The sequence below is a fragment of the Schistocerca nitens genome, chromosome 2 (assembly GCF_023898315.1).
Source record: "Schistocerca nitens isolate TAMUIC-IGC-003100 chromosome 2, iqSchNite1.1, whole genome shotgun sequence".
Taxonomy (NCBI): domain Eukaryota; kingdom Metazoa; phylum Arthropoda; class Insecta; order Orthoptera; family Acrididae; genus Schistocerca; species Schistocerca nitens.
In genome coordinates, this window is record NC_064615.1 from 718314156 (window position 1) to 718340719 (window position 26564).

The following is a 26564-nucleotide window of genomic DNA, read 5'->3' on the forward strand; positions in this document are numbered from 1 at the left end:
GTGAATTTTCAGACCACGCAGCCATTATATCTCCTTCACTTGGTGTAGCCAGGAGAGAATGGAATCTGTCTCTCCCTATCTAAAATCATTGACGGAAGTGGGAATCGAACCCAGACCATAGGTATAACAACCTACCATTCGTCCAACAGACCACGAAATCCTCTTCTCTGCGAGTCATTTTTCTATCGTAACGCAGTTGCGCCACACTGGATGAGAATTCTGACACACAGGCTCCCTGTAGTAATTTGCAGCATGTTCAGTAAATTCATATACTTGGTTGACCGAATCACCATGAACTAGCTGCCTCGGCTACCCAGTGCCTACATTCGACTATTTTGTAATCACAGGAATAAAATCACGTAACTGCCACCTACACACAACTGCCAACAGTGTAGGATGCAGAAGTTTAAATAGGAAGTGTTCCTTTCCACTTGAGCTATTCTATTGCGCTGTCTGTTACTAGAAAACGTCGTTCAGTCCAAAAGAAAAGCTGTAACTGTTTGTCTCTCAGAAGTCAAGACCTGGCCATATGCATAATCTCACAGTGCTGTGGAATCCAAAAGTTCTGGAGGAATAGTTGCCGAGCTCTGGAGCTGCTGTAGCTACGTGTCAGCTTGTAGCATAGATAAGATGTCGCGAGTTCGAATACATTCAGTGCTACATTTTTTAAAACGCAATTCTGCTCTCTGCTGAAGGTATCAATCTAATGGAACTTTGAACATAATTCCCTTCACTTCTCAACCCAAAGTAGTCGCATGTGGAAAAAGGGCTAACTACTGTGACATTTTGTTCTATTCAGGTTTAATAGACAGCAGGCAGCAGATGCATCTCGAAGATGTGCAGGGAGAGCGCATCGTGCCATAATATGTCAGAAAAGTATTTTCTACATTAGCCGTCGTGTGGTAGTGATATTTTATTCTTCTTCAAACTTTGTTTGACAGCTTTAACTCAGAACAAGTTTTCTACATGCATGTAATCAATAAACCGCATGTGCATTGTCAGACTGTCATAGGTAACATCAGAGAATTCGCATATATCGTTGATGATTAATTTCTCTCTCATGTTTACTATTGTTTTAACAACACTAAAGGAAACCTTACGAAAATTGTGCACTGTATTATAAGAAATGAAATAAAACTAACCATGATAACCTTACGACGAAAGTATCTGTACACAAGCATGCCTCTATCGACACGAATTAGTAAAATACTACTCACTTGGATTTTGATTGGGTCTGTGTTTAATTGGTATGCTGTGTCATACTCAAGAGGTATGCAAATGTGGCATTTCATAAATATAGTTACGTATTCCTAGAAACCCAAAATTCGCTTGGCAGCAGCGGAAAGAGGCCTTACCTGTTGTGCAGCATTGTAAGTTTTTCAACATTGCACTATGATGTGAAAGCATTTTCTTGCGATTTCCTTATTGACGTTTGATCTGACTGCTTGTAGCTCTTTCACAGAAGGGATAAAAACGTTACAGTCAGTGAGACTGGAACTGCGAACCGTAACAGACGCTTTTTCACAGGTCAGCACGGTACCACAGAGCTGGCGAGGAGGTATGGGTCTTAACTTCCTATTGCGAGGGCAACAGTAACTAGAACTCGTAAACCGCTATTTGAAGGTCGAGATTAGTTGCGGTTTCCACCTGCAACGACTTTCCTGGGCTGAAAACCGTAAATTTTCAATCTTTTGTTACCCTTCAAGCGATAATAACTCAGATTATTCAATGGAAATGACAGGTAAAATCAAGTGAACTTTGAAGCTTAATTCCGTGCACACCGGGAAGTAACTCGTCGATCACAGAGTTGCCAAACATACGTTGCCTTGTTGCCAAATCTCAGTTACAGTACCAGCAGGAAGAAGACGAAACGATGTGATCCTACAGCGGTCTGGGAAGTGACCATAGCTGGTGTCTCCAAGTCGCGGCTGCTACGGCCTGGAATACGTAATGCGTCTTATTCGCTTTGTGTAACTAGGTTTAGGGACTGGAGCGTAGTTACTAGTAATACTCAGAACTGACTGCAAACTGAGCATCATAAATCAGTAACTCTCATTGTTGTTTTTGTATTTCTTTCGTAAGTGTACTCAAAACTAAGAAAGTCATTCACAGGCGTTTTCGTGCCTCGCCGATAGTCGAGCACAACATACAAATAAAAATAAAAAAGAATGTGTGTGTGTGTGTGTGAGAGAGAGGGAGAGAGAGGGAGAGAGAGGGAGAGAGAGAGAGAGAGAGAGAGAGAGAGAGAGAGAGAGAGAGATAAATAAAAAGCAATGAGAGAGAGTGTAAAAAATTGTTGTAAAGAAATTGAATCATGGTATTTAAAGAAATCTTTCATTAAAATGACACGTTCCACATCATTACTAAATGTCGTATTCATGATCTATGGAACAAGAGTTAATCTAATGTAATCTAATCTAATCTAATCACATCATATTGATGATTAGCCATGAAGAGTCATGAATTACCGAAATTTTGGCCAATACCAGTAACCAAATCTAAACTTGAAAATAAAAGACGACAATTTTTGTAATAAACCGTGACTCCTATCAAGACCCTTTCGTCCCTGTTATCTAACCACGAAAGATGTCTGATATACCTCCATTCTGAAGTAACAAAGTGTGCATGCATTTAAAGATGACGTGCATGATGTGAAGTTCTGTGACGGAGATACGAACCCAACACGTAATCCGATTGTTAACTAAGAAAAATCAAATGTTACGTATCGGTTTTTCTTACGAGCCGCTAGGTGTCTGAATCTAAAATAAGGATACACACTTTTGTGCCTAAGCGACAATCGAACTGCACACCTACCGTGCATCCACGAATATAGCTTAAGTATCAGTTGCTTACTCATGAACAGTAAGATGTGTGCGTGTTTGACCAGAAATAACGACACCTGTTGCGATTGTTGGAAACACATGAACAGACATTGAAATTGCGCGTTAATTTTCACTAGCAGGTGGGTGTGCACTTGATAAAGCTAGAAATGAAATTATGAATATTTTTGTACTGGATCAGGTTTCAGACCCACATACTTACCTTTGGAGGAGACCTAGAGAAGATTGCAGTCTTGGGAAAAGAAACGAAATGACTGAACTATACTGTTCCGAGAGATTCAGATCCTCGAAAGAGGAGATACGAATTCGAATCACAGTCCAGCACCAAATTTTTAAACGTCTCTAGTTCAATCAAGTACAAGTAAAATAAGAGCCCTGTCTCTTTAAATGGCTATCGGTTCATCACATAAAATAAAATTTCCTAATGTAAGTAAGCTTACTGGCGACTGTATTTCTGTTTACCATGACTTCCGCTGTGTCATTTCCCAACGTAAACCGGCTCTGCCCAGTTGGTAATGAAGGAACGTGATGTTTAATGCGAATTCTGGATTATAACGTCTTTCTCTTGAGGTTACCAGAGGTAAAATAAATCTGTTTGTGCCTCTTAAAAGTAAATGCCTGAACCCACGCATTGCACCTGTGATAGCTCGTTCCACCATACCATTGTGGCCACATTACCCAGCCCCAAGAGTGTGCTGTAACGGATGATGTGCTTAGCTTACAAAATTAGTCACGGTGGAAAAAATGCGAGTCTATTAAATGGTCAAGTAGAAGCAAGCTTCTGACGCAGAGATTATGCTATTCTCATGTCAGCAGGATGTAAAGACTCTTCTAGGCATCATAGGCTGGATGTGAAGCCATTTTGATTTTTCACAAATTCAGCAAATTTCTTAGTTCGAGAAAATCCACTGTGAAGTGTGAAGTTGCCGGATAATTCGATTATTACTGTTATTATTAATATCATTATATTCATACCGCTGCTGTAACACAAGTGCTTGAACATCATTTAATGCCTTTTGGTCACTATAGATGTAGTTTCCCAAGAACAGGTTCTTTCCCTGTCTACGGAATCCTTTTCATGTTAATATCAAACACCAGCAATTACTCGTAGATTACTTTAAACCTAAGTAATTGACGAAGACGTTACTTGGTAACAAAAACGCACTGCCTTTCACGTTTACTTTCGCCTAGAAATGGCTATCGAGTACTGACAAACCAAAAGGCAAGAGATCTTACTGCCTTCCGATATATGAATATAATGATATTAATAATAACAGTAATAATCGAATTATCCGGCAACTTCACACTTCACAGTGGATTTTCTCGAACTAAGAAATTTGCTGAATTTGTGAAAAATCAAAATGGCTTCACATCCAGCCTATGATGCCTAGAAGAGTCTTTACATCCTGCTGACATGAGAATAGCATAATCTCTGCGTCAGAAGCTTGCTTCTACTTGACCATTTAATAGACTCGCATTTTTTCCACCGTGACTAATTTTGTAAGCTAAGCACATCATCCGTTACAGCACACTCTTGGGGCTGGGTAATGTGGCCACAATGGTATGGTGGAACGAGCTATCACAGGTGCAATGCGTGGGTTCAGGCATTTACTTTTAAGAGGCACAAACAGATTTATTTTACCTCTGGTAACCTCAAGAGAAAGACGTTATAATCCAGAATTCGCATTAAACATCACGTTCCTTCATTACCAACTGGGCAGAGCCGGTTTACGTTGGGAAATGACACAGCGGAAGTCATGGTAAACAGAAATACAGTCGCCAGTAAGCTTACTTACATTAGGAAATTTTATTTTATGTGATGAACCGATAGCCATTTAAAGAGACAGGGCTCTTATTTTACTTGTACTTGATTGAACTAGAGACGTTTAAAAATTTGGTGCTGGACTGTGATTCGAATTCGTATCTCCTCTTTCGAGGATCTGAATCTCTCGGAACAGTATAGTTCAGTCATTTCGTTTCTTTTCCCAAGACTGCAATCTTCTCTAGGTCTCCTCCAAAGGTAAGTATGTGGGTCTGAAACCTGATCCAGTACAAAAATATTCATAATTTCATTTCTAGCTTTATCAAGTGCACACCCACCTGCTAGTGAAAATTAACGCGCAATTTCAATGTCTGTTCATGTGTTTCCAACAATCGCAACAGGTGTCGTTATTTCTGGTCAAACACGCACACATCTTACTGTTCATGAGTAAGCAACTGATACTTAAGCTATATTCGTGGATGCACGGTAGGTGTGCAGTTCGATTGTCGCTTAGGCACAAAAGTGTGTATCCTTATTTTAGATTCAGACACCTAGCGGCTCGTAAGAAAAACCGATACGTAACATTTGATTTTTCTTAGTTAACAATCGGATTACGTGTTGGGTTCGTATCTCCGTCACAGAACTTCACATCATGCACGTCATCTTTAAATGCATGCACACTTTGTTACTTCAGAATGGAGGTATATCAGACATCTTTCGTGGTTAGATAACAGGGACGAAAGGGTCTTGATAGGAGTCACGGTTTATTACAAAAATTGTCGTCTTTTATTTTCAAGTTTAGATTTGGTTATTGGTATTGGCCAAAATTTCGGTAATTCATGACTCTTCATGGCTAATCATCAATATGATGTGATTAGATTAGATTAGATTACATTAGATTAACTCTTGTTCCATAGATCATGAATACGACATTTAGTAATGATGTGGAACGTGTCATTTTAATGAAAGATTTCTTTAAATACCATGATTCAATTTCTTTACAACAATTTTTTACACTCTCTCTCATTGCTTTTTATTTATCTCTCTCTCTCTCTCTCTCTCTCTCTCTCTCTCTCTCCCTCTCTCTCCCTCTCTCTCCCTCTCTCTCACACACACACACACACATTCTTTTTTATTTTTATTTGTATGTTGTGCTCGACTATCGGCGAGGCACGAAAACGCCTGTGAATGACTTTCTTAGTTTTGAGTACACTTACGAAAGAAATACAAAAACAACAATGAGAGTTACTGATTTATGATGCTCAGTTTGCAGTCAGTTCTGAGTATTACTAGTAACTACGCTCCAGTCCCTAAACCTAGTTACAGAAAGCGAATAAGACGCATTACGTATTCCAGGCCGTAGCAGCCGCGACTTGGAGACACCAGCTATGGTCACTTCCCAGACCGCTGTAGGATCACATCGTTTCGTCTTCTTCCTGCTGGTACTGTAACTGAGATTTGGCAACAAGGCAACGTATGTTTGGCAACTCTGTGATCGACGAGTTACTTCCCGGTGTGCACGGAATTAAGCTTCAAAGTTCACTTGATTTTACCTGTCATTTCCATTGAATAATCTGAGTTATTATCGCTTGAAGGGTAACAAAAGATTGAAAATTTACGGTTTTCAGCCCAGGAAAGTCGTTGCAGGTGGAAACCGCAACTAATCTCGACCTTCAAATAGCGGTTTACGAGTTCTAGTTACTGTTGCCCTCGCAATAGGAAGTTAAGACCCATACCTCCTCGCCAGCTCTGTGGTACCGTGCTGACCTGTGAAAAAGCGTCTGTTACGGTTCGCAGTTCCAGTCTCACTGACTGTAACGTTTTTATCCCTTCTGTGAAAGAGCTACAAGCAGTCAGATCAAACGTCAATAAGGAAATCGCAAGAAAATGCTTTCACATCATAGTGCAATGTTGAAAAACTTACAATGCTGCACAACAGGTAAGGCCTCTTTCCGCTGCTGCCAAGCGAATTTTGGGTTTCTAGGAATACGTAACTATATTTATGAAATGCCACATTTGCATACCTCTTGAGTATGACACAGCATACCAATTAAACACAGACCCAATCAAAATCCAAGTGAGTAGTATTTTACTAATTCGTGTCGATAGAGGCATGCTTGTGTACAGATACTTTCGTCGTAAGGTTATCATGGTTAGTTTTATTTCATTTCTTATAATACAGTGCACAATTTTCGTAAGGTTTCCTTTAGTGTTGTTAAAACAATAGTAAACATGAGAGAGAAATTAATCATCAACGATATATGCGAATTCTCTGATGTTACCTATGACAGTCTGACAATGCACATGCGGTTTATTGATTACATGCACGTAGAAAACTTGTTCTGAGTTAAAGCTGTCAAACAAAGTTTGAAGAAGAATAAAATATCACTACCACACGACGGCTAATGTAGAAAATACTTTTCTGACATATTATGGCACGATGCGCTCTCCCTGCACATCTTCGAGATGCATCTGCTGCCTGCTGTCTATTAAACCTGAATAGAACAAAATGTCACAGTAGTTAGCCCTTTTTCCACATGCGACTACTTTGGGTTGAGAAGTGAAGGGAATTATGTTCAAAGTTCCATTAGATTGATACCTTCAGCAGAGAGCAGAATTGCGTTTTAAAAAATGTAGCACTGAATGTATTCGAACTCGCGACATCTTATCTATGCTACAAGCTGACACGTAGCTACAGCAGCTCCAGAGCTCGGCAACTATTCCTCCAGAACTTTTGGATTCCACAGCACTGTGAGATTATGCATATGGCCAGGTCTTGACTTCTGAGAGACAAACAGTTACAGCTTTTCTTTTGGACTGAACGACGTTTTCTAGTAACAGACAGCGCAATAGAATAGCTCAAGTGGAAAGGAACACTTCCTATTTAAACTTCTGCATCCTACACTGTTGGCAGTTGTGTGTAGGTGGCAGTTACGTGATTTTATTTCTGTGATTACAAAATAGTCGAATGTAGGCACTGGGTAGCCGAGGCAGCTAGTTCATGGTGATTCGGTCAACCAAGTATATGAATTTACTGAACATGCTGCAAATTACTACAGGGAGCCTGTGTGTCAGAATTCTCATCCAGTGTGGCGCAACTGCGTTACGATAGAAAAATGACTCGCAGAGAAGAGGATTTCGTGGTCTGTTGGACGAATGGTAGGTTGTTATACCTATGGTCTGGGTTCGATTCCCACTTCCGTCAATGATTTTAGATAGGGAGAGACAGATTCCATTCTCTCCTGGCTACACCAAGTGAAGGAGATATAATGGCTGCGTGGTCTGAAAATTCACATTCAAGATGATATTCCTTCTTTACCAAGTAGACGGTAGGTTGAACCACAATAAAGTCTGGAGTGGCGACATGTAGAAACTCTATCACCAGTAACCTTTCTTATACTAGTTATTTATTTCAAGTGACGACACAAACGCTATGTATGGTCACAGGACACTTATTCCATCTTTTATTTGAGCTTCTGTATGTCGATAAAATTGGTTCTAAACTGGGAATGCAACTCAGACCGCCCTTAACGCGGAATTTGATCCCTTCGTGGCAATACAGCTCGGCTACAATTTGTTGTTTGTTCAAAACTGCAGATTCCTCAACACCTTCACATATTACGCGTGAATGGGATCGAATCCTGGCCCGGCACTAAAGATTTAATTATGTATTATCAAGCTCTATCGTGAGAACACCTATCTGCTGGTGGATAATAATTTTGATTTTTAATGTATTTTCATTCGTTGTCAACACTAACGATATCTGACGTTTTTAACTCCCAGTGAGACACAGAACTATTTGCGAGATGACTGTAAGTTCAAGATGCAATTCTGAGCAGCTGGTGGATAAAAATTCGGTAGCTGACGTCTCTTTGTGTGTAGTCAACAACGATATGTGTGGGGCTCTATTCCCAGTGAGCGCTGAACTCTTCGCCATATTATTTCAGTTCGTCGTGTCATTTAATGTTCATACATATTCTCAACTAGCTGCTCGTGAATAACTTTAATTTTTAATGTCATTTTGTGTTAAATAGTTCAAATGGTTCAAATGGCTCTGAGCACTATGGGACTTAACTTCTAAGGTCATCAGTCCCCTAGAACTTAGAACTACTTAAACCTAACTAACCTAAGGACATCACTCACATCCATGCCCGAGGCAGGATTCGAACCTGCGACCGTAGCGGTCACGCGGTTCCAGACTGAAGCGCCTAGAACCGCACGGTCACACCGGCCGGCCCCCACCATCTGGTATCAATGCATTACCCTATCATCCATTATATATAATCATTTTCATAGTACACTTGATATTATAGATGAGTAGGACACAAGACAGGACATAGATAATGTCCGTTTGACGTCAACAGTGTGTAACATTTTACTTTTTTTGAATAGGACAATGTTCCTCTCCAATAATTTTTAGATTAGTTACAATAAGCTTACGCTGCAAAGGAATTCGCTTGTATTTTTCAATATGTGGTCTGTTGTCGGTTTGAAGGCCTTCCATAACATCGGCAACGTAGTGCAACTCCACCGAGGGCTGTCTGGAGTAGGGTGGAGATAGCAATGTGAAAGTTGCGAGCTGTCGAAGACGATCTTCATATTCCTAATGCGATTAGGACATCGTATACTCTTGACGACGTTTAGCACCTGTGCAGTCAGTCACCCAATTTCAGAATTCATTTTGAGTAATCCTGCTAAATTCCCAAAATATTGTCTTTTTATATTGATGAGTAATATGGATAGTCGTCACGTTCATGTGCCGTCTACAACGCAAATTTAATGTTACTATCCTAGGAACTAACCTGCAATACGTTTTGTATTTCATAATCGGAACTATCTGCATTAACCGTCATCAGAGCAATGTCAGGGAACAGAATGCAGCAGTGCCTTGCTACCTACTTGAGGACCTGCTTGAGTCGTGTTCTAAGGAAAGGGTAGTTGCTGGTTCACATTATATTACACTAGCGAGAAGTACCGACTTTTCCTTTTCTCTGCAAACATCCAGAACTAAATTCAGTAACTAAATGCTAAGAATATATTTGCATTGTGCCAACTCAAAGATCAATAGATATGGATATAGATATAGATACAGATTTTTATATTTAAAGCCATTCTCGTTCTGCGTTGGAATAAACATCATTCATTATTTGCTTGTTCTTGTTACGATTGTTATTGTCATTCTCTCACTCGCAAGAGTTTTCGCATTCCTATTTGGTATCGATGCACATGAAGAGTGGCTATGAAAGAAGGGAATACTGAATGTTACGTCATGCAGAATACACTCATTTACTTCGGCTCCTCGTGATCTACGCTACAGGAGAAGTGAGATACATAAAGTTGACAGTGTGAGGACAGACCTGGTAGCACAACTGTGCAACTACACAGTGTTACCAGATAAAATGTTGCTGCGGAATCGAAAGTGTAGTACGGACTTTGCCACAGTAGCAGACAGCTGGTAATTTAGGACCATGACCGTGGATTACACTTTGGTCAGTGCTGGTTAGAGTGCTGCAACTGTAAATGGAAGGCTTTGTTTGATAGTCTTATGCTGATGCTGTCTGAATAAATTATGCCATTGGATACAAAGCGGTTTAGTTTTGAGTCCTAACCCACGAGGGGGGAAGGCACAGTGGTCTGCTTCAGGAATTCCAAGCAATAAAACACAAAAAACAACCCAGGAAGGGAGACATGCATTTGGAATCTGTTCATCGTTACGGGGTCAAACAAGAGGGTAACATTACTGAAACAATGATCGGGCTACTTAGTATATAATAGAGCATACAGATTTCAAGGAGGAAACGTATGAAGACGCAGACTTCCTCGTTATCAATATGTGCGGCATATCTTTCGTGTTAACGAAAGTAAATTCCCGCTTTACCTCTTCTTACGTGTCAAATGAAATGAATGCCATGAGGAATAGAATATTTGTTGACTGCGTCTCTTCTTGCTTCCATCCTTACCAACATATTTCTTCATTCTCGTGGTAATCATGACATTCTATGTGTATGCTGCAAAAGATTGCAAGTGGACAAATTCTACATCGAGGTGCAAAGCGTTATATTCAATTCGAATAAGCTTCCGGTGTATTTTTACTTCGTTTGTATTTTTGGATGATTATGAACGTTACGGAATATTATCTCACATGCTTTATGTTGAATGAGAAACATTGAATGATCCGTTTTGCTTTCCCTACGTTGAAATGATATAATGTCGGCGTCAACAGCCTTCTTCCACGCCGGAAGCTGAAACTTGTATGATTCTGGATTAATGATAATTGAATGTCTCATATGTATACATAGCCCACAAGGCGACGTCAGAAACCATCAGGGGAGAACGCCGCATAAAAACCAAACGTGCGCGCGCGTCTCCACTCTGAAGAACCGTATCGGAGAATCACGGCAAGCATTTCGCTGAAGAGCTGCCTCGTCAGAGAGCCTAGAAATGGCAGCGTCGTAGCAAGTATTTGTCAACACTCTGATAGTGCATTTACTTCCGGGTGTAGGTCGACGTAACCTCGCTAAATTCACTTGACATTCGTTTTCCACATCGAAGACTCGTACGATATAATCCACTGCAAGATGACACAATTAGAAAGTATATTTAATTTCTGGACTCCAAGAACGGCGTTCTTCACATAAGTAACACCTGTTTGTGTGTGCATTCTGGAGGACGACGGTGCAATCCCGCGCCCGGCCATCCTGATTTAGGTTTTCAATGATTTCCCTAAATCGCTTCAGGCAAATGCCGGGATGGTTCCTTAGGAAGGGCACGGCCGATTTCCTTCCCCATCCTTCCCTAATCCGAGCTTGTGCTCCGTCTCTAATGACATCGTTGTCGACGGGACGTTAAAACAGTAATCTCCACCTCCTCTGTTCGTGTGTTTAAGGTTGCGTTTTGAGGCTCAGGCAACATCGCAGTGACTATATTCCGCCTCTGGCCGCCAGTGTGTCGTTAGCTCAGAGGTTCCCTTGTGCGTTGCAGTGCCTGTACTATAAGACATAGCAGTTCGAATCACGGTAGGAGCCGCTGACTACAACTTTTTATTTTCCATTTTAATTAATGGAGTTGCAAACTGCTAGTAAAAATTTCTTATGCGAAATCTGAAGAATGCCTTTAAACATCAATCTTCGTCCGATTCCGACTTAGTAAATTAAGTTAATATCATGGATTTCTGCTTTGCAAATTCCAAGGTGCTTCACTGTAAAATAGACCCTGAAAAGATTCAAACCGACTGTCAACGATATAAATTTGAGCTTTGTTCGTCATATAGGTCTAACATGTCAGAAGGTTGTTTATGAAGTGCACATGTTTATTAATATAGTTCCCTTCTTCTAAATTTTTGCAATAGCATTTAACTGTAGACGTTTTCTAACACCGGCGTTAGCAATTCCTTTCCGTTCTCTGAAACCTTCAAAACGACAAATTTTTCTGGTTTAAATCTGATGACCTTAACTATCACTTCCGATCAACAATAAATACTTCATGAACCCATACATGGAACTCCAAATGTGCAGTGTTCCTGCACTGCTACAGAGCATGCATTGCAAGGTAGTCACACAGTTTATCGCATAGACTTACCATAAGGAATGAAACAAGAACTGTAATACACTTTACACCACAGACGCTCACTCTGGCTTGACGAAAACATCCAAACACTGACCAAAAGTTGCACAAATAATTGAGTTTGAAAGGAAAAGAAACGAGGTATGAAGCATTTATAAACTCATCGAATGTAGTGAGGTGGTTTAATTTCGTCCCAGTCTATAAAATTAATTTCGGGCCATACTCAGCTCTTGCCGATTAATGTAATATAATACCCGCCTACTAATCAGGGCGTCTGTCTCCGTTGCTTTTGAGCGTGAATGGAAATTGTAGAAATTTTCTGTGGAGCAACATTTAATAATAAAGCGTTTTAAATCACCAAAAGCGATGAGCGGTAGCAGGCGCTTTCGATAAAGAACGGGGGAGTGCAGCGCCGCTGCTGTCGCCACGGCCGCTGCCAGTAGCCAGCAAATGGATCCCGGAGCTTTGCCGCATACGGCGTCCAGAGGAGGACAGTCTGCAGGAAATCTGCCGCAAAATCGTTACTGGATAAAATTTTGATATCGGTGTGTCACAAAGCGAAATAGATTGAATCTGCGCTACCATTACATTCACGTCTTCAGCATTCAGACAGAAGAGGCTATAAAATTATTTTATGCCAGCTGCTCTCGATCCACAGACATTATGAACAGAAACAACGCACGCTACCGCTAGACCACAGGCGTAATCAGCCTAGAGTTTCTCTATCATGGGACAAGTTTTCCTCCAGGAAGTGCCGCAGTCTACAGTGTTGCCAGATTGTGCAGATAACCGGACTTAGAGAATTAGCGAGTTGGCCAGTTTTTTTGTCCCATGTCGCGATCGGCGCGGACTTAGCCTCTGAAGCGGCCGGCCGCCGGTCAAGTTTTATGTCAAAGAGTGTACTGTTTCAAAGATTTGGAGGTCAGTACGCTTAAGTATAATTTCGCCCCCGCACCATAATACATGGACAACCAAACCGATCATCTTCGGTAATATTAGACGTATCCTCGTATTGCACTCTGGAACATTGTGCAACATGATCGTGTTGATGGTCCAGGTGTTGTGGAGTGAGAGGTGCTATGTTGCATGGTGTACGGACGTGCGAAAATCTGAACATGGTACACTCACCCGTCAAAGTTATTGTGGCACTGTACGCTTCCTCCGCGTGTGTCTTTTCAGGGGAGAAGATAATCGGTGAATCGACTGACCCGCCCGTGCCCCCGATTTAAATTCCATCGAGTGCGTGTGGAAAGCGTTGAAGACAGTATTGCAACACGACCATATGCACCAACGACCATACAGACGTTGTCAGCTACGCTGGAGGAGAAATGGGACATCCAACTTCAAAAATTATTTATCAACGTTGTGGCTAGCATGGGAGCATGGTGATCATATACCCTACTAAGTACCATGTCCCGCCTTTTGTAATGTAAAGGGGACCTTCATTAATGGCGGTGATATCTGTGTAATTATTGTCTTTGCATAAAAGTGTCGTTTCTGTTCGTCTCATTGCGTAATTCTTTCAGTTACTTTATGTACTAATAATGTAGCAGTTGTTTCTTGGCGGTGACACATCATGAAAAAGTTATTTCGCCTTTGCGGTTTGCGCACCAGTGTTAATACCATGCCTATCAGTATTTTCATTTGACATGCCGTATCTTCCCCACCCTCATCCCCCGTCGCTGACCCCCTTGACATCCTTGACATCCCCTCCCCCCCCCCCTTGCCTTCCTTATAATGCTCGTACACAGAATTCTCACGGCTGCCGCCGACGATAACGATAAACAAGCGAGTTTCGCAAGCTTGGGCGCGCTTCGCAGCTGAGCTCACCCTCGTAGTCGCCTATGCTGTCATCTGGAGAGGACTCGGACATGAACTCTGAGCTGGCGATGCTGTGGCTGGACCGCGGGCGCACGCTGATGTTGTTGTTGCAGTTGTTGTTGAAGTTGTTGCTGTGCTTCACAATGGTCTGCGTCGTCTCCTCGTAGTTGCTTGCCCATTGTGTGCCGTTACTGAAACATATAGTACAATTTATTTTAAACGTTTCGCCCTAACTGATGACGTATTACGCCGTTGAAGAAACAATGCCACGTAACTGACTTTACGATTTCCCGGATTTCGGTCAGTTTATATACTTTGTGCAACTGCTGTTAACCACGGGAATGACGGTTTTTTAATTCCTTACAGTGAAATGAAAGTTAAAGAATACCACGTAAGTCGAACAAGGTGAAAAAAAGATAAAAAAATTAGAATTCCTCTTAACTGGGACGTCGAAAGCTCCGTGTGGCTTTTCGCGGACTGTGCTGTTGTTTATAGTGAGGCTGTAAGCTCGGAAGACGGCGGTGAAATGCAAAAAAAGTTATGCGGAGGATCGGCGACTGATGCTGCAAACACTCTCAAAAATAAATCTCCAATTTCGTACACTGTTTTCAAGTGAGTAGCGATTCTGTTTTGGCGAGAAAATCGTCTTGTGAATCGCTGTCCATTTACGTCAACTGAAGCCTTGAATCAGGAGCTGCTCTCTTCCAAAGAGAAAAACGTAACAATTAATAACAATCTACCGTAGCCGCACGCCCTCTGCGCTTAAGCGACAAATAGACACAAAGTCAGTTAGGTGTCAACGTTTCTTCGAAGTAAACAATGTTTGTTGTTAAAATTATATTAATTAGTATAAATGGCAAGATCGACAGTTCCGTATATTTTATCGTAGTTCACCGTTGGTAGCACAGCCTCGTTTACTTGCATGGCAGACTTAAATATACGATTTTCCCCACACTTCCGCTGCATATGAAAGGTCGTAAAGTTAACTGTAGGAGCTGGAGACTGTGCAACGAATGGTAAAGTAGTCATATTTACAACTGTAATTTCAGTAGTCACATCTACAGACTTTGCCTTATAAATACCCATATTACCAAACGGCTATAACCGTCACTCAATCCCAATTGCAGACTGCCTATCTGTGTGCTTTTAGGGGCATCAAAAATATTATTTTCAGTATTTCACATAATTAAAAAATTAAAATGCTTTCAATATCTACTGTTTAGGAACTATAATCTTATGTCAAAGGCTTAACACAGTAAGTCAGATACTGAAGTTGGAAACAATCTATACGTCTTGAGGCATCCTAACTTACGGTGTGCAAATTTCACAGACCATATTCGTCCAGTGTTTGAGAATAAAAGCACCCATGATTTCCAACTTTACACGTTATTTCAGACCTTTTCTGAAATGTTCCATTAAGTTTCGGGTGTGCAGCCCCAAGAAATCTCATTCTTCTTCTAATATTTCGGCCGTATAACGTTCAGCCATCTTCAGAGGGAGCCGCAAGACTTTTCTGAAATCTTTTTCGCTGACGCACCGTCCCAAAATAATGAAAGGAAAAGAAGTTTATCGCTCATTATATTTTCGCTGTTCATGGAGTAAAACTTGAGCATCATGCCTAACTTTATTACTTCTTTACTACTACTACTCCTGCTACTACTACTACTACTACTACTACTACTACTATTATTTCTATTCGCCACATTTTTCAGGCATTATCCACATATACAGGGTGTTTCAAAAATGACCGGTATATTTGAAACGGCAATAAAAACTAAACGAGCAGCGATAGAAATACACCGTTTGTTGCAATATGCTTGGGACAACAGTACATTTTCAGGCGGACAAACTTTCGAAATTACAGTAGTTACAATTTTCAACAACAGATGGCGCTGCAAGTGATGTGAAAGATATAGAAGACAACGCAGTCTGTGGGTGCGCCATTCTGTACGTCGTCTTTCTGCTGTAAGCGTGTGCTGTTCACAACGTGCAAGCGTGCTGTAGACAACATGGTTTATTCCTTAGAAAAGAGGATTTTTCTGGTGTTGGAATTCCACCGCCTAGAACACAGTGTTGTTGCAACAAGATGAAGTTTTCAACGGAGGTTTAATGTAACGAAAGGACCGAAAAGCGATACAATAAAGGATGTGTTTGAAAAATTTCAATGGACTGGGAACGTGACGGATGAACGTGCTGGAAAGGTAGGGCGACCGCGTACGGCAACCACAGAGGGCAACGCGCAGCTAGTGCAGCAGGTGATCCAACAGCGGCCTTGGGTTTCCGTTCGCCGTGTTGCAGCTGCGGTCCAAATGACGCCAACGTCCACGTATCGTCTCATGCGCCAGAGTTTACACCTCTATCCATACAAAATTCAAACGCGGCAACCCCTCAGCGCCGCTACCATTGCTGCACGAGAGACATTCGCTAACAATATAGTGCACAGGATTGATGACGGCGATATGCATGTGGGCAGCATTTGGTTTACTGACGAAGCTTATTTTTACCTGGACGGCTTCGTCAATAAACAGAACTGGCGTATGTGGGGAACCGAAAAGCCCCATGTTGAAGTCCCATCGTCCCTGCATCCTCAAAAAGTACTGGTCTGGGCCGCCATTTCTTCCAAAGGAATCATTGGCCCATTTTTCAGATCCGAAACGATTACTGCATCACGCTATCTGGACATTCTTCGTGAATTTGTGGCGGTACAAACTGCCTTAGACGACACTGCGAACACCTCGTGGTTTATGCAAGATGGTGCCCGGCCACATCGCACGGCCGACGTCTTTAATTTCCTGAATGAATATTTCGATGATCGTGTGATTGCTTCGGGCTATCCGAAACATACAGGAGGCGGCGTGGATTGGCCTCCCTATTCGCCAGACATGAACCCCTGTGACTTCTTTCTGTGGGGACACTTGAAAGACCAGGTGTACCGCCAGAATCCAGAAACAATTGAACAGCTGAAGCAGTACATCTCATCTGCATGTGAAGCCATTCCGCCAGACACGTTGTCAAAGGTTTCGGGTAATTTCATTCAGAGACTACGCCATATTATTGCTACGCATGGTGGATATGTGGAAAATATAGTACTATAGAGTTTCCCAGACCGCAGCGCCATCTGTTGTTGAAAATTGTAACTACTGTAATTTCGAAAGTTTGTCTGCCTGAAAATGTACTGTTGTCCCAAGCATATTGCACGAAACGGTGTATTTCTATCGCTGCTCGTTTAGTTTTTATTGCCGTTTCAAATATACCGGTCATTTTTGAAACACCCTGTACCATTGAAGGCACCTGCTGAATCATATGATTGTATGACACATGGCTCAGGAGATATTACTTCATAAACACTGAGATACGTCATAAACCGGCTTTTCTTACAACGGAGCACAAATTACCAAGTACTCTTCCAGTGTTTGATAATGAGAGCAGTTAGTGACTTGCAACATTATTCAAGACACTACGTCATTTGTAAGGTAATCATATCTATGGAGCTGTTTCATACGTGGGCTTCGATTCTTTAAATAATCAGTGGTGGGAAGTTATTGGTAGCATAGATAAATGGAAAATCCATCTAAAACAAGTTTCTAAAGAATAAAAGACTAAAAAGATATTACTGAGTTGGACTGGGACGAAGGGCTAGTCAGTATTATTGTTTAAACTGGGGCACATTTTCATCGACCGAGGAAGAGGACATTAGTTTTGCGACTGTCTTTCGCCACTGTGGAGAATAATGTATGGGTCAAAATAATATAAATGGGAGAGGAAGCTAAACTGAATAAAATGGGATAAGAATGCAATGGCTGGGAATAAATATTTCAGGTGGATCGAAGTCTCTAATGAGTAGTGCATGTGACGCACGTATTTGGAAACAGCTCATTTTTCATAATGAACAACCGCCTCTCGGATCTACATTGGTGGCGCTGCCTCGAAAATATACAGTTGTCTGTGATGTGTACACAGTGGAGCTTAATACTGCTTCCAGTTCACGACTGGATGGCAAACAATGAGCGTTACTCATTACAGAAATTGCCGATCTGCATTTACTGTTTGCTGCAGCAGGATGAATTCTGTTGGAAAAGCGAAACGGATGTAAGCTGATGTTACTTAGCTACGACCACACGCTTAATAACGTGTTGGTCCACTCAGGAACGCACCAACAGCGATTCTGCGTATCATGGGCTCGAAAATTTCTTAGTGGTTTTCCGGAAGTACTTCGCTACAGATGCCTATGAGCAAATCGAACGATGTAGTAGTGGAGGTTGCTCTCCATAGCTCCCCATGCATGCTCCATTGGGTTCAGATCAGGCGGAACTTGGTGGCCAAGACATCACTGTGAGTTGACTATTATAATCCTCAAACCACCGAAGCAAAATTACGGCGCTGTGGTGCGGACAGTTATCCTACTGGAAGATGGCAACGACGACGGCGATGACGTCAATCACACACGAATGCAGGTGGTCTGCAGTAATATTCACGTGGTCTTCGATTACTACCACAAGTCGCAAGGAAGCCAGGTGAATGTCCCTCCTAGCATAATACCGTTCCTTCTACCCTGCCCGCCTGAGGCGCGGTGCTCTTTCGCCGAGATGACGCCCTATCCGAACACAACCTCCGACCTGGTTTAACAAGTAACCACAGTCGTGCGACCAGATGATACGTTTCCATTTGGGCTCGTTATTCACGCTGTCGCTGGTTCAATGTAACAAAACGTAAGTGTCGTCTGCTGCGGATCCTCATGCTCGGCATTCTGCTCTGAACCGTGTGCTTAGAAAGACTTGTGCTTGTACCAGTCCTGTACTCTGTCGTCAGATCCGACACAGGTCACCGAATACAGAACAGGAAAGCCTCCGACCACCGTGCTCTGTGTCGAGGTGCGGCTGCGCGCGGTTTATGAACGCTCAAAGGCTGTGACGTTGAACACCTTCTTCCCTCTAAGTGGGTTCTCTGTTCTTCAACTACTTTCCGTAGAGGTTTGTAACAGTATTGTGCGAACAACTTCGCCTTTTCCGAAAGGCTCATTTCTGGGGCATGGTCATAACAATCTGCAATTTAAAATAACGCTTATGCCAATGGATTTTCGTATCTGCAGCCCATATCGTCGCTCGCTAGAATGATTTCCTTTCGTCTCTGCTCCGATCATATATTTTCTTTGCCAAGTCACGAGCCCACATAGCCATCAGACGGCATTCACTCTCGCCGTGGCCTATAGTCACAACGTTTTGGTGCATGAGATACAGTGGTGTTCAAAACTTACGGATGAAAGCAACTTTCGCATGATATGTCACTATCAAGTAACGTAACTCGATGTAACTTCGACCGTACATAGGAAGAACTAGTACAGTATACTATACAGGGTGACTCACTAACTATTGCCACCTAGAATAACTCCGAAAGTATGATAGTAGCCGAAAAGTTTATGGGACAAATGTTGCATGGGACAACGGGGGCCACAATATGACGTTGGTTTTTTGTTGCTAGGTGGGGTCGCGTCAGAGATAGGAAGGTCATCTTTGTTTTTTTAAACGGAATGCTATAGTTTGGTACTTATTTTCTGTTAGCGGCTATCGAGACGAATCCAATGATGTTTAACAGTAAGGTCTTTGAAGGTCAACGAAGGTCACAAAGGTGGCATGAACGTCCATTTACAGAAGTGATGACCACTGGCATCAATGCAATGCTGCAATCTTCTTATCACGGATTGAATGGTACTCCTTATCACTTCGGCACTTATCGAAGAACATGCTCTCTCGTATGTCGTGCAAAAAGTAAATATTTGCCGAATACGGCTTATCCATCTTACGCCCCATTGACATGTAAACACCATTCGACGGTTTCGCAATACAACATTAATAGTAACGGTAAGACTAGTATCGTTGAATCAAGAGAATGTGAATGATGTATTCCTTCGAAGAACAAGTCTATATGCTTCTCATTTACGGAGAATGCCAACGAAATTCAGTGAGAGCTAGAGACTCATACCATAACACCAAACGATCGTGTTCGACAATGCTGAGCGTACCCTCATATGGCGCCAGGTGGGATCACATAGTGCACCAAGGAACATTATCACACACGATATTTCTGGTGGACCAGGCGTTATGGTGTAAAAAGGCATAATGTTGTATGCGCGTTGATCAGATAGTGTTTAAAGACGGTCGCAAACTGTATTTAGGTCATACGTTCATCAGTCCTTAGGAAACATAAGGCTGTAATATCAATAAATAACTAAATATTAATTCCTTATTTCAGAGTATTGTCTGCTACCTGTACAATTTTGACTCTGAGGGTTTGGCTCACCCGTTAAGTAGCCAACTTGTTGGTCTTCCTAAAACGCCAATGGCAGTTTCCCAACGTACAGTACAAAGAAACATCTGGTGGTCCCTTTGAAAAGGATACAACTCTATTCCTTTCCCTTACCCTTACCCCCCCCCCCCCCCCCCCCGGAATCCTTACTTGTATTTCACCTCTAACCATCTCGTCACCAATGGGACACTAAAATCTAACCTTTCTTCTTTCTTTTATAATAACGTTTTCCCTGTTTAAAATGCAAGAGTTGTGTAATGTTTTGTATTCCGCTGCTGGAAGCTTTTTGTGCAGGTTCTGTATGATTCATAAACATTTTCAAACGATATAATTCGAAATGCAGTAAATCTACATCGATTTTATGTAATTTGTTACATGTGCGCAAGACAGTACTAACATACTTCTTCAAAGGAAATGAAGCCTAGTGGAAGATGAAACCTGAACATATTATGATGTCCGATTCCGTGAGATCTGTGGAAAAGAAAACTCTCAGACTGAGAAGGTGTCGTGCCTTGCATGTGCCTTCGCCGTTACTCTGAGTGCGAGTTTAGCGTCACCCATAATGGTGCTGACACAATCATATTACGAAAACTAAACTTTTCTAAAAACTATTTGGCGATAGGTACTGAAACTGAAGATGTAAATAAAAGACTAAGTGAATCTCCTAGAAGATCAGTGTTTTGATACCAAATTTTGTCCACTACAATTACCACAAAGTTATCGAGGTGCCTGACCTTCCTGTTATTGTTCTGAACGTATGTAGGGAACATTAGCAGTGTAATTTCATTTGTTGTATTTTAGTTTGAGTACTCTGATACGAGCTTTAGAAAACTTTTTCGAAAAATCTGATAAGTTTACAGAAAATGACATGGAAATTTGCTAAGCATGGAATATGAGTAGAAGAAATTCATATTGTATTATTAACTCATATCCTGAACGACAGGATGTGTTAAATAAAGATGAGTAGAGTGACTCTAATCTGTCGAATCAACAACGTTGACTGAAAGAGCAGCCAAAGAAGTTTCAAAGCAATGTTTGTTGAACCGCAATCATCTGGACTTTTTGCGCCACTTCGTAGCGGTAGATCGCTCTATACACGATTTGAAACTAGTCATACCCTGAAACAGACTGATGACAACGCTCCACAATAGGCCGGTAAAGTCTCTTTTCTTTCATTTTTGGGTATCCCATCGTGTAACAGTCACAGAGACTACCTGGAACCCAATAAGACTAACTGTTAGATCATTAGTTAAATGACAAGCGGAAAAGCCGTGCATGCAAATATGTGTCGTCTTTGACCAGGGCAATCCACTATCCCACAATGTAAAAGTCACATGATAAACTGACTTCTAACTGATCCGTCATCCACTCTTTTATCAGTTTTAGCTCCACATAGTTTCTTTACATTCCTCACTTTAAGAATCTGATTTAGTGGAAAGATATTTGCAACAAAGAAAGAAGCCATCGTTGTCGTCAAAGAGTGTTCTGCAGAAATTGATAGAAAATTTTTGCACAACGGAATAACACAAGTGGAAACTTTCGGAATGAAATGTACATCTACAAATCGAGACTATGTTGCGATATAAAGTGACTTCTCTATTTTAAAAAATATCTGCTTTTTGCTTATACTCATGCCTGCTGTTCTCTGTATTTTTAATTTTACTAGAATGTCGAGAGAGAGAGAGAGAGAGAGAGAGAGAAAGAGAGAGAGAGAGAGCGAGAGAGATATAGAGAGAGAGAGAGGGAGGAAGAGGGAGGGGCGAGGGCGAGGGAGACAGGAAGTAATGAAAACGGATTTTGTTTTCTTTTTAACAATGACAAATATAGAAAATGAAGGTTTAAGCAACTACAGCAGACAGTCACATGCATAACATGACTATATTATTTTGTTGTATTTTACGAGTAATCGACAGGGGAGAACTGTAAAAGAAGTGAATCGTTTGAGGCTTGTTGCCACAGAAGGTTGATGGAAATTGGGTGGAATTTTAAGAAATGAGGGGAGAGTAGAACCTGCGATATAAGAAATATTTGGAAAACACTGACAAGAAAGAGAGAGGATGATAGGCAGTGTGTTAAGACATCGAGGGAATACCTTCTGCGGTACTAGAGAGAGCTGTAGGGTGTTAAAAATTTGTGTAAAATGAAGATTGGAATTTGTCGAAACAAATCCATGATTTCGTCATGCAAGAGAAAAAAATGCGAGGCAGCTAAGATATTACACAGGTCATACGAACGAGCAAACGGAATCCTATACGAAAAGATAAGTTTAAATAGATACTTGCGAGGTAAGTGCAGTGACGGACCTGTCGAATCAACATTATTGACTGAAGAACTGTTGAGATATGGGCCATTTTACGTGCTCCAAGAATTGTCAGTTTCGTGGTGTCTGCTGCCGTCCATCCGACGGATGTCGTTACTTTTAGTGTGTGTGTGTGTGTGTGTGTGTGTGTGTGTGTGTGTGTGCGTGCGTGTAGACAGAGGGAGACAGATAGACACACAAACACACACACACACACACACACACACACAGACAGACAGGAGGGAGAGGGAGTGCAGCATAGAGACGGAGGAGTGGAGAGAGAAAGTACGAGCGAGCGTTGCAGCCGCCAAACTTGACCATTTCATCAATTAGGTGAGCCGGAAATCGGGGCGGCCATCCCGGCGTCGTAATTGGGAGCTTCCGTGGCGCTACCTGGTGCCTGGTGCTTGCCCCCGGCTACCTGTCCATCCCGCTGGCGCGGCTCGCAGCCAAATTGCTCTCACGGCGCAGCAAGTGGATGAGCCTCCCCCTCCTCACAGCCCCGCCATTACTGACAAAGTCCTGAATAGTGTAGGGGGACCGCTCCACCGTGCCAGACTCTGCAAATCTGCTCCGGGGGAACATCTACACTGCTCCGGCTGAGGGGGACGTTAACATTACAACTGCACAGGAAATTTCTGTATCACTAAACTCTAGGTGAGCGAACGCACATCCACTGAAGCCACCCGACCACCTCATTCAGGTGAGTGCCCTGTTTTACACTTATTCCTAGCGGCTCGCGGCGTAGACAATATGTCGCACACGCTGACGCGTCACCGAGATTGGCGCGTGAGCGTTTATAAGGATGGGTGAAGTGAGAGAGATGGTTGTAAGCAGCACTGGTGCGACGACCTGTTGAATTTCCAGAGACTACAGAGCTGAAGGCACGTCAAGGAGCTGTGTTCAAATTCGAAACAGACGCCACTGGGCTGACTCTTCTCATGCGATCGCCCTGCGTGTGGTCACTTATAATTTTCCGATGAACATGCGACAGGGAGGAAAAATGAGTAGTTAACTGTGGTCGTACTAGCGACAGGTACAGATTATTTATATTGTGTTGCCCAATCGTAATGTGTTTATGTTACATGTTGCTTTAATTACTAGCTCTGCGTTTGGAATTTTCATTTTCATCTCGAAACGTGGCCACTCGTATGGTGGTAAATTATGTAGAAAGAAGATCAGAAGTTGGAAAGATAAATATAACTATAAGAAAGTTAATTGCTAATAACAGAAGAAATACTTCGAAGACGAAAGAAAGGACTAAGAAAAATGCTCATGAAAAGATGGAGATACAGAAATATAAGTCTCTTAAGATATAAATAAATACGAGGTTTCGGGATGCCATGGCGAAATGACCGTAGGAGAAAATGAGAAGAAATCGAAAAATAAATGGTAGTCTGAAGGACTGATTCATCACATATAAAACTTAAAGAGAGGAAGAGGAATTCTACTGTTGAATTCAGTGGAGGTAGCAGATAGGTGGAAGGAGTTCATTGAAGGTCTTCACGAGGGAGAGGTACTGTCTGAAGTCAGAAAGGAAGAAATAACAGTCGATGTGGAAGACATAGAGGATCCACTGCTAGAGTCAAAGTTTAACAGAGCTACGGAAGTCTTTCGACCAAGTAAGACAGAAAGCATACGTAACATTCCTTTTTGGTCCGTAGAATGTATGATTCTGTGGACTTATCACCAGACTTTCAGAAAAAGACCATCCATACAATCCTGAAGGTAGCAGGGAGAGTAGTGTGAGAACTATTGCACAGTGTGCTCAAAAATTCATGCATCCAAGTTGCCAACAAGAATAATATACAGGAGAATGGAAAGAAAATAGAGGGTCTGCTAGATAACGATGGAGTCCGGCTTTCGGAAATGTAAAGGAACCAGAAAGGCAGGAGTGACGTCGTGCTATGTAGTGAAAGAAAAACTTACGAGAAATCAAGACATGCTCATAGGATTTGACGACATGGAAAAAGCGTTCGACAAAGTACACTGGTGCAAGATTTTGGAAGGTTTGAGGAAAATAAGTCTAAACAATAGAAAAGATGAGAAATATATAATATGTACAAGAACCGAGAAGCAACGATAAAAATGTAACAACAAGAATTAAGTGCTCGGATTAAATAGACACGGATGCAATCTATCGCCCTTACAGTTCAGTGCGTACGTTGAAGAAGTAATCACCGAAATAAAAGGCAGGGTGAGAATTGGATTAAAATTCATGGTGAAAGTTTATCAATGATAAGATCTCTCGATGACATGGCAAAAAGTAGCCTAATTTCCTGAGTGAAGTGAATTAATTATGGAACTATGGATCATAAATTACATCTAATGCTCTGTTCACAGGAACGGCATTGGAAGATGCAGAAAGAAGAGAAAGGGATTTCAGCTCTTGTTGTTGTTATGTTTTCTCATTGACTACCGAGATATACAGTATCATTGTCTTATTTTAATTTTATTCTTTGGTAGTGAAGTTGAAGTTCTCGCCGTCGTCGGGACCATAAAAGTCACCGTGCTAATTCAGTAGGAGAAAAATGAAAAGGAAATCAGCTATAGCATTGCAGGAGAACCACCCCGGCGTTCTCTAGCTATGATGTAGGGGAAGGAATGAAGTGAAAGGGTTTTGAATCAGTTACTCTGACATGCCACTGCGTCATCTTAACCGATGCGCAACTTCATCTAGCAACGATGGAAATTGAAGCCAGTAGCCATCGGACATAAATCAGAACATACAAGCACGTCAACTCGGAGGGTAGATGTAACTTAGCAATGAGTCGTCAAGTCTCATTCCTTCAGCTCCATATATTGTTTGTATAAACTGGTTAATGAACTAACCATTTAGAAAACCTCAATTAACAGCAACAAGTGCGCTATGGAGACCTCACCATCAACAACATATCATTAGTAATTTCACTGCATTCATGACGGCACGTGGATGTATGTGTAGTTCGAAAGTCACCTATCGCCGTTCTTATCCAATGCAAAGTGAAGTTAAAAATCATGAGTTGTGCATATGTCGTAACCTTAAAAGACGTGACCAACTCCTGTGTTCTGTATATGGATTAAAATCCAGTATCTATAGGCAAAGGTTTCGTGCCTGACCGATACTGGTTGGTTCAAATGGCTCTGAGCACTATGGGACTTAACATCTATGGTCATCAGTCCCCTAGAACTTAGAACTACTTAAACCTAACTAACCTAAGGATAGCACAAAACACCCAGTCATCACGAGACAGAGAAAATCCCTGACCCCGCCGAGAATCAAACCCGGGAACCCGGGCGCGGGAAGCGAGAACGCTACCGCACGACCACGAGCTGCGGACTGACCGATGCTCTAACACAGGACAGATGTTCATTGCTGACTAAGCATAAAGATACGTGATGTATCTGGTTATTAACTATATCAACTAGTATTGCGGAACTTGCAATTACTTGCCAAAAATTTTTGTACTGGACCGGGACTCATATTCAGCAACTTCTTTGCCTATTAATTAACCATAACAGATGTTAAATATGGTTTCCTTCGTGAGTAACAAACTTCAAATGATGGGACAAAGTTTTTCGATGGACGGGGATTCGAACCACGCACTTAACCAGATTGTTGAGTAAACACAATCAAATGAGAGATAACCAATTTCTTTGGTAGTAGCGAGATGTTTGTATCTGAAATGAAGGGATGAATGAATAATTTTTGCATTCCCGGGATTAGAACCCAGCACTCATTGCCGTTGTTTTTTAGCAAAAATTGACGTTAATTGTAGGTTTCTTACACCAGTTGCGAGATGCGCAAACGTTTGAACTAGAAATAACGTGACTAAGAATTCAAAACACCGCACATATCGTCACTGATTACACACGAAGAAACGTTGTAAGACGTGTATATTTCTATTGTATATTTTCAAACCACAATTTATGAAAGATGTTTATGTTTTATTAATAGGATTAAGTAGGAATAATTAATATTTGTCATGTTGGAAAT

The 26564-nt window shown here is 41.7% G+C and overlaps 1 protein-coding gene across 4 annotated transcripts in view; it reads right to left on the reverse strand.

Annotated features, from left to right (window-relative positions):
* Positions 1-26564, reverse strand: part of LOC126236895 (schwannomin-interacting protein 1 homolog) — an 816191-nt gene that overhangs the window by 534643 nt on the left and 254984 nt on the right. For all 4 annotated transcript variants that reach the window (XM_049946538.1, XM_049946537.1, XM_049946536.1 and 1 more), the window contains exon 4: positions 13996-14177. In XM_049946538.1, coding sequence (XP_049802495.1) covers positions 13996-14177 — 182 coding nt within the window. The remainder of the gene's footprint in view (positions 1-13995; positions 14178-26564) is intronic.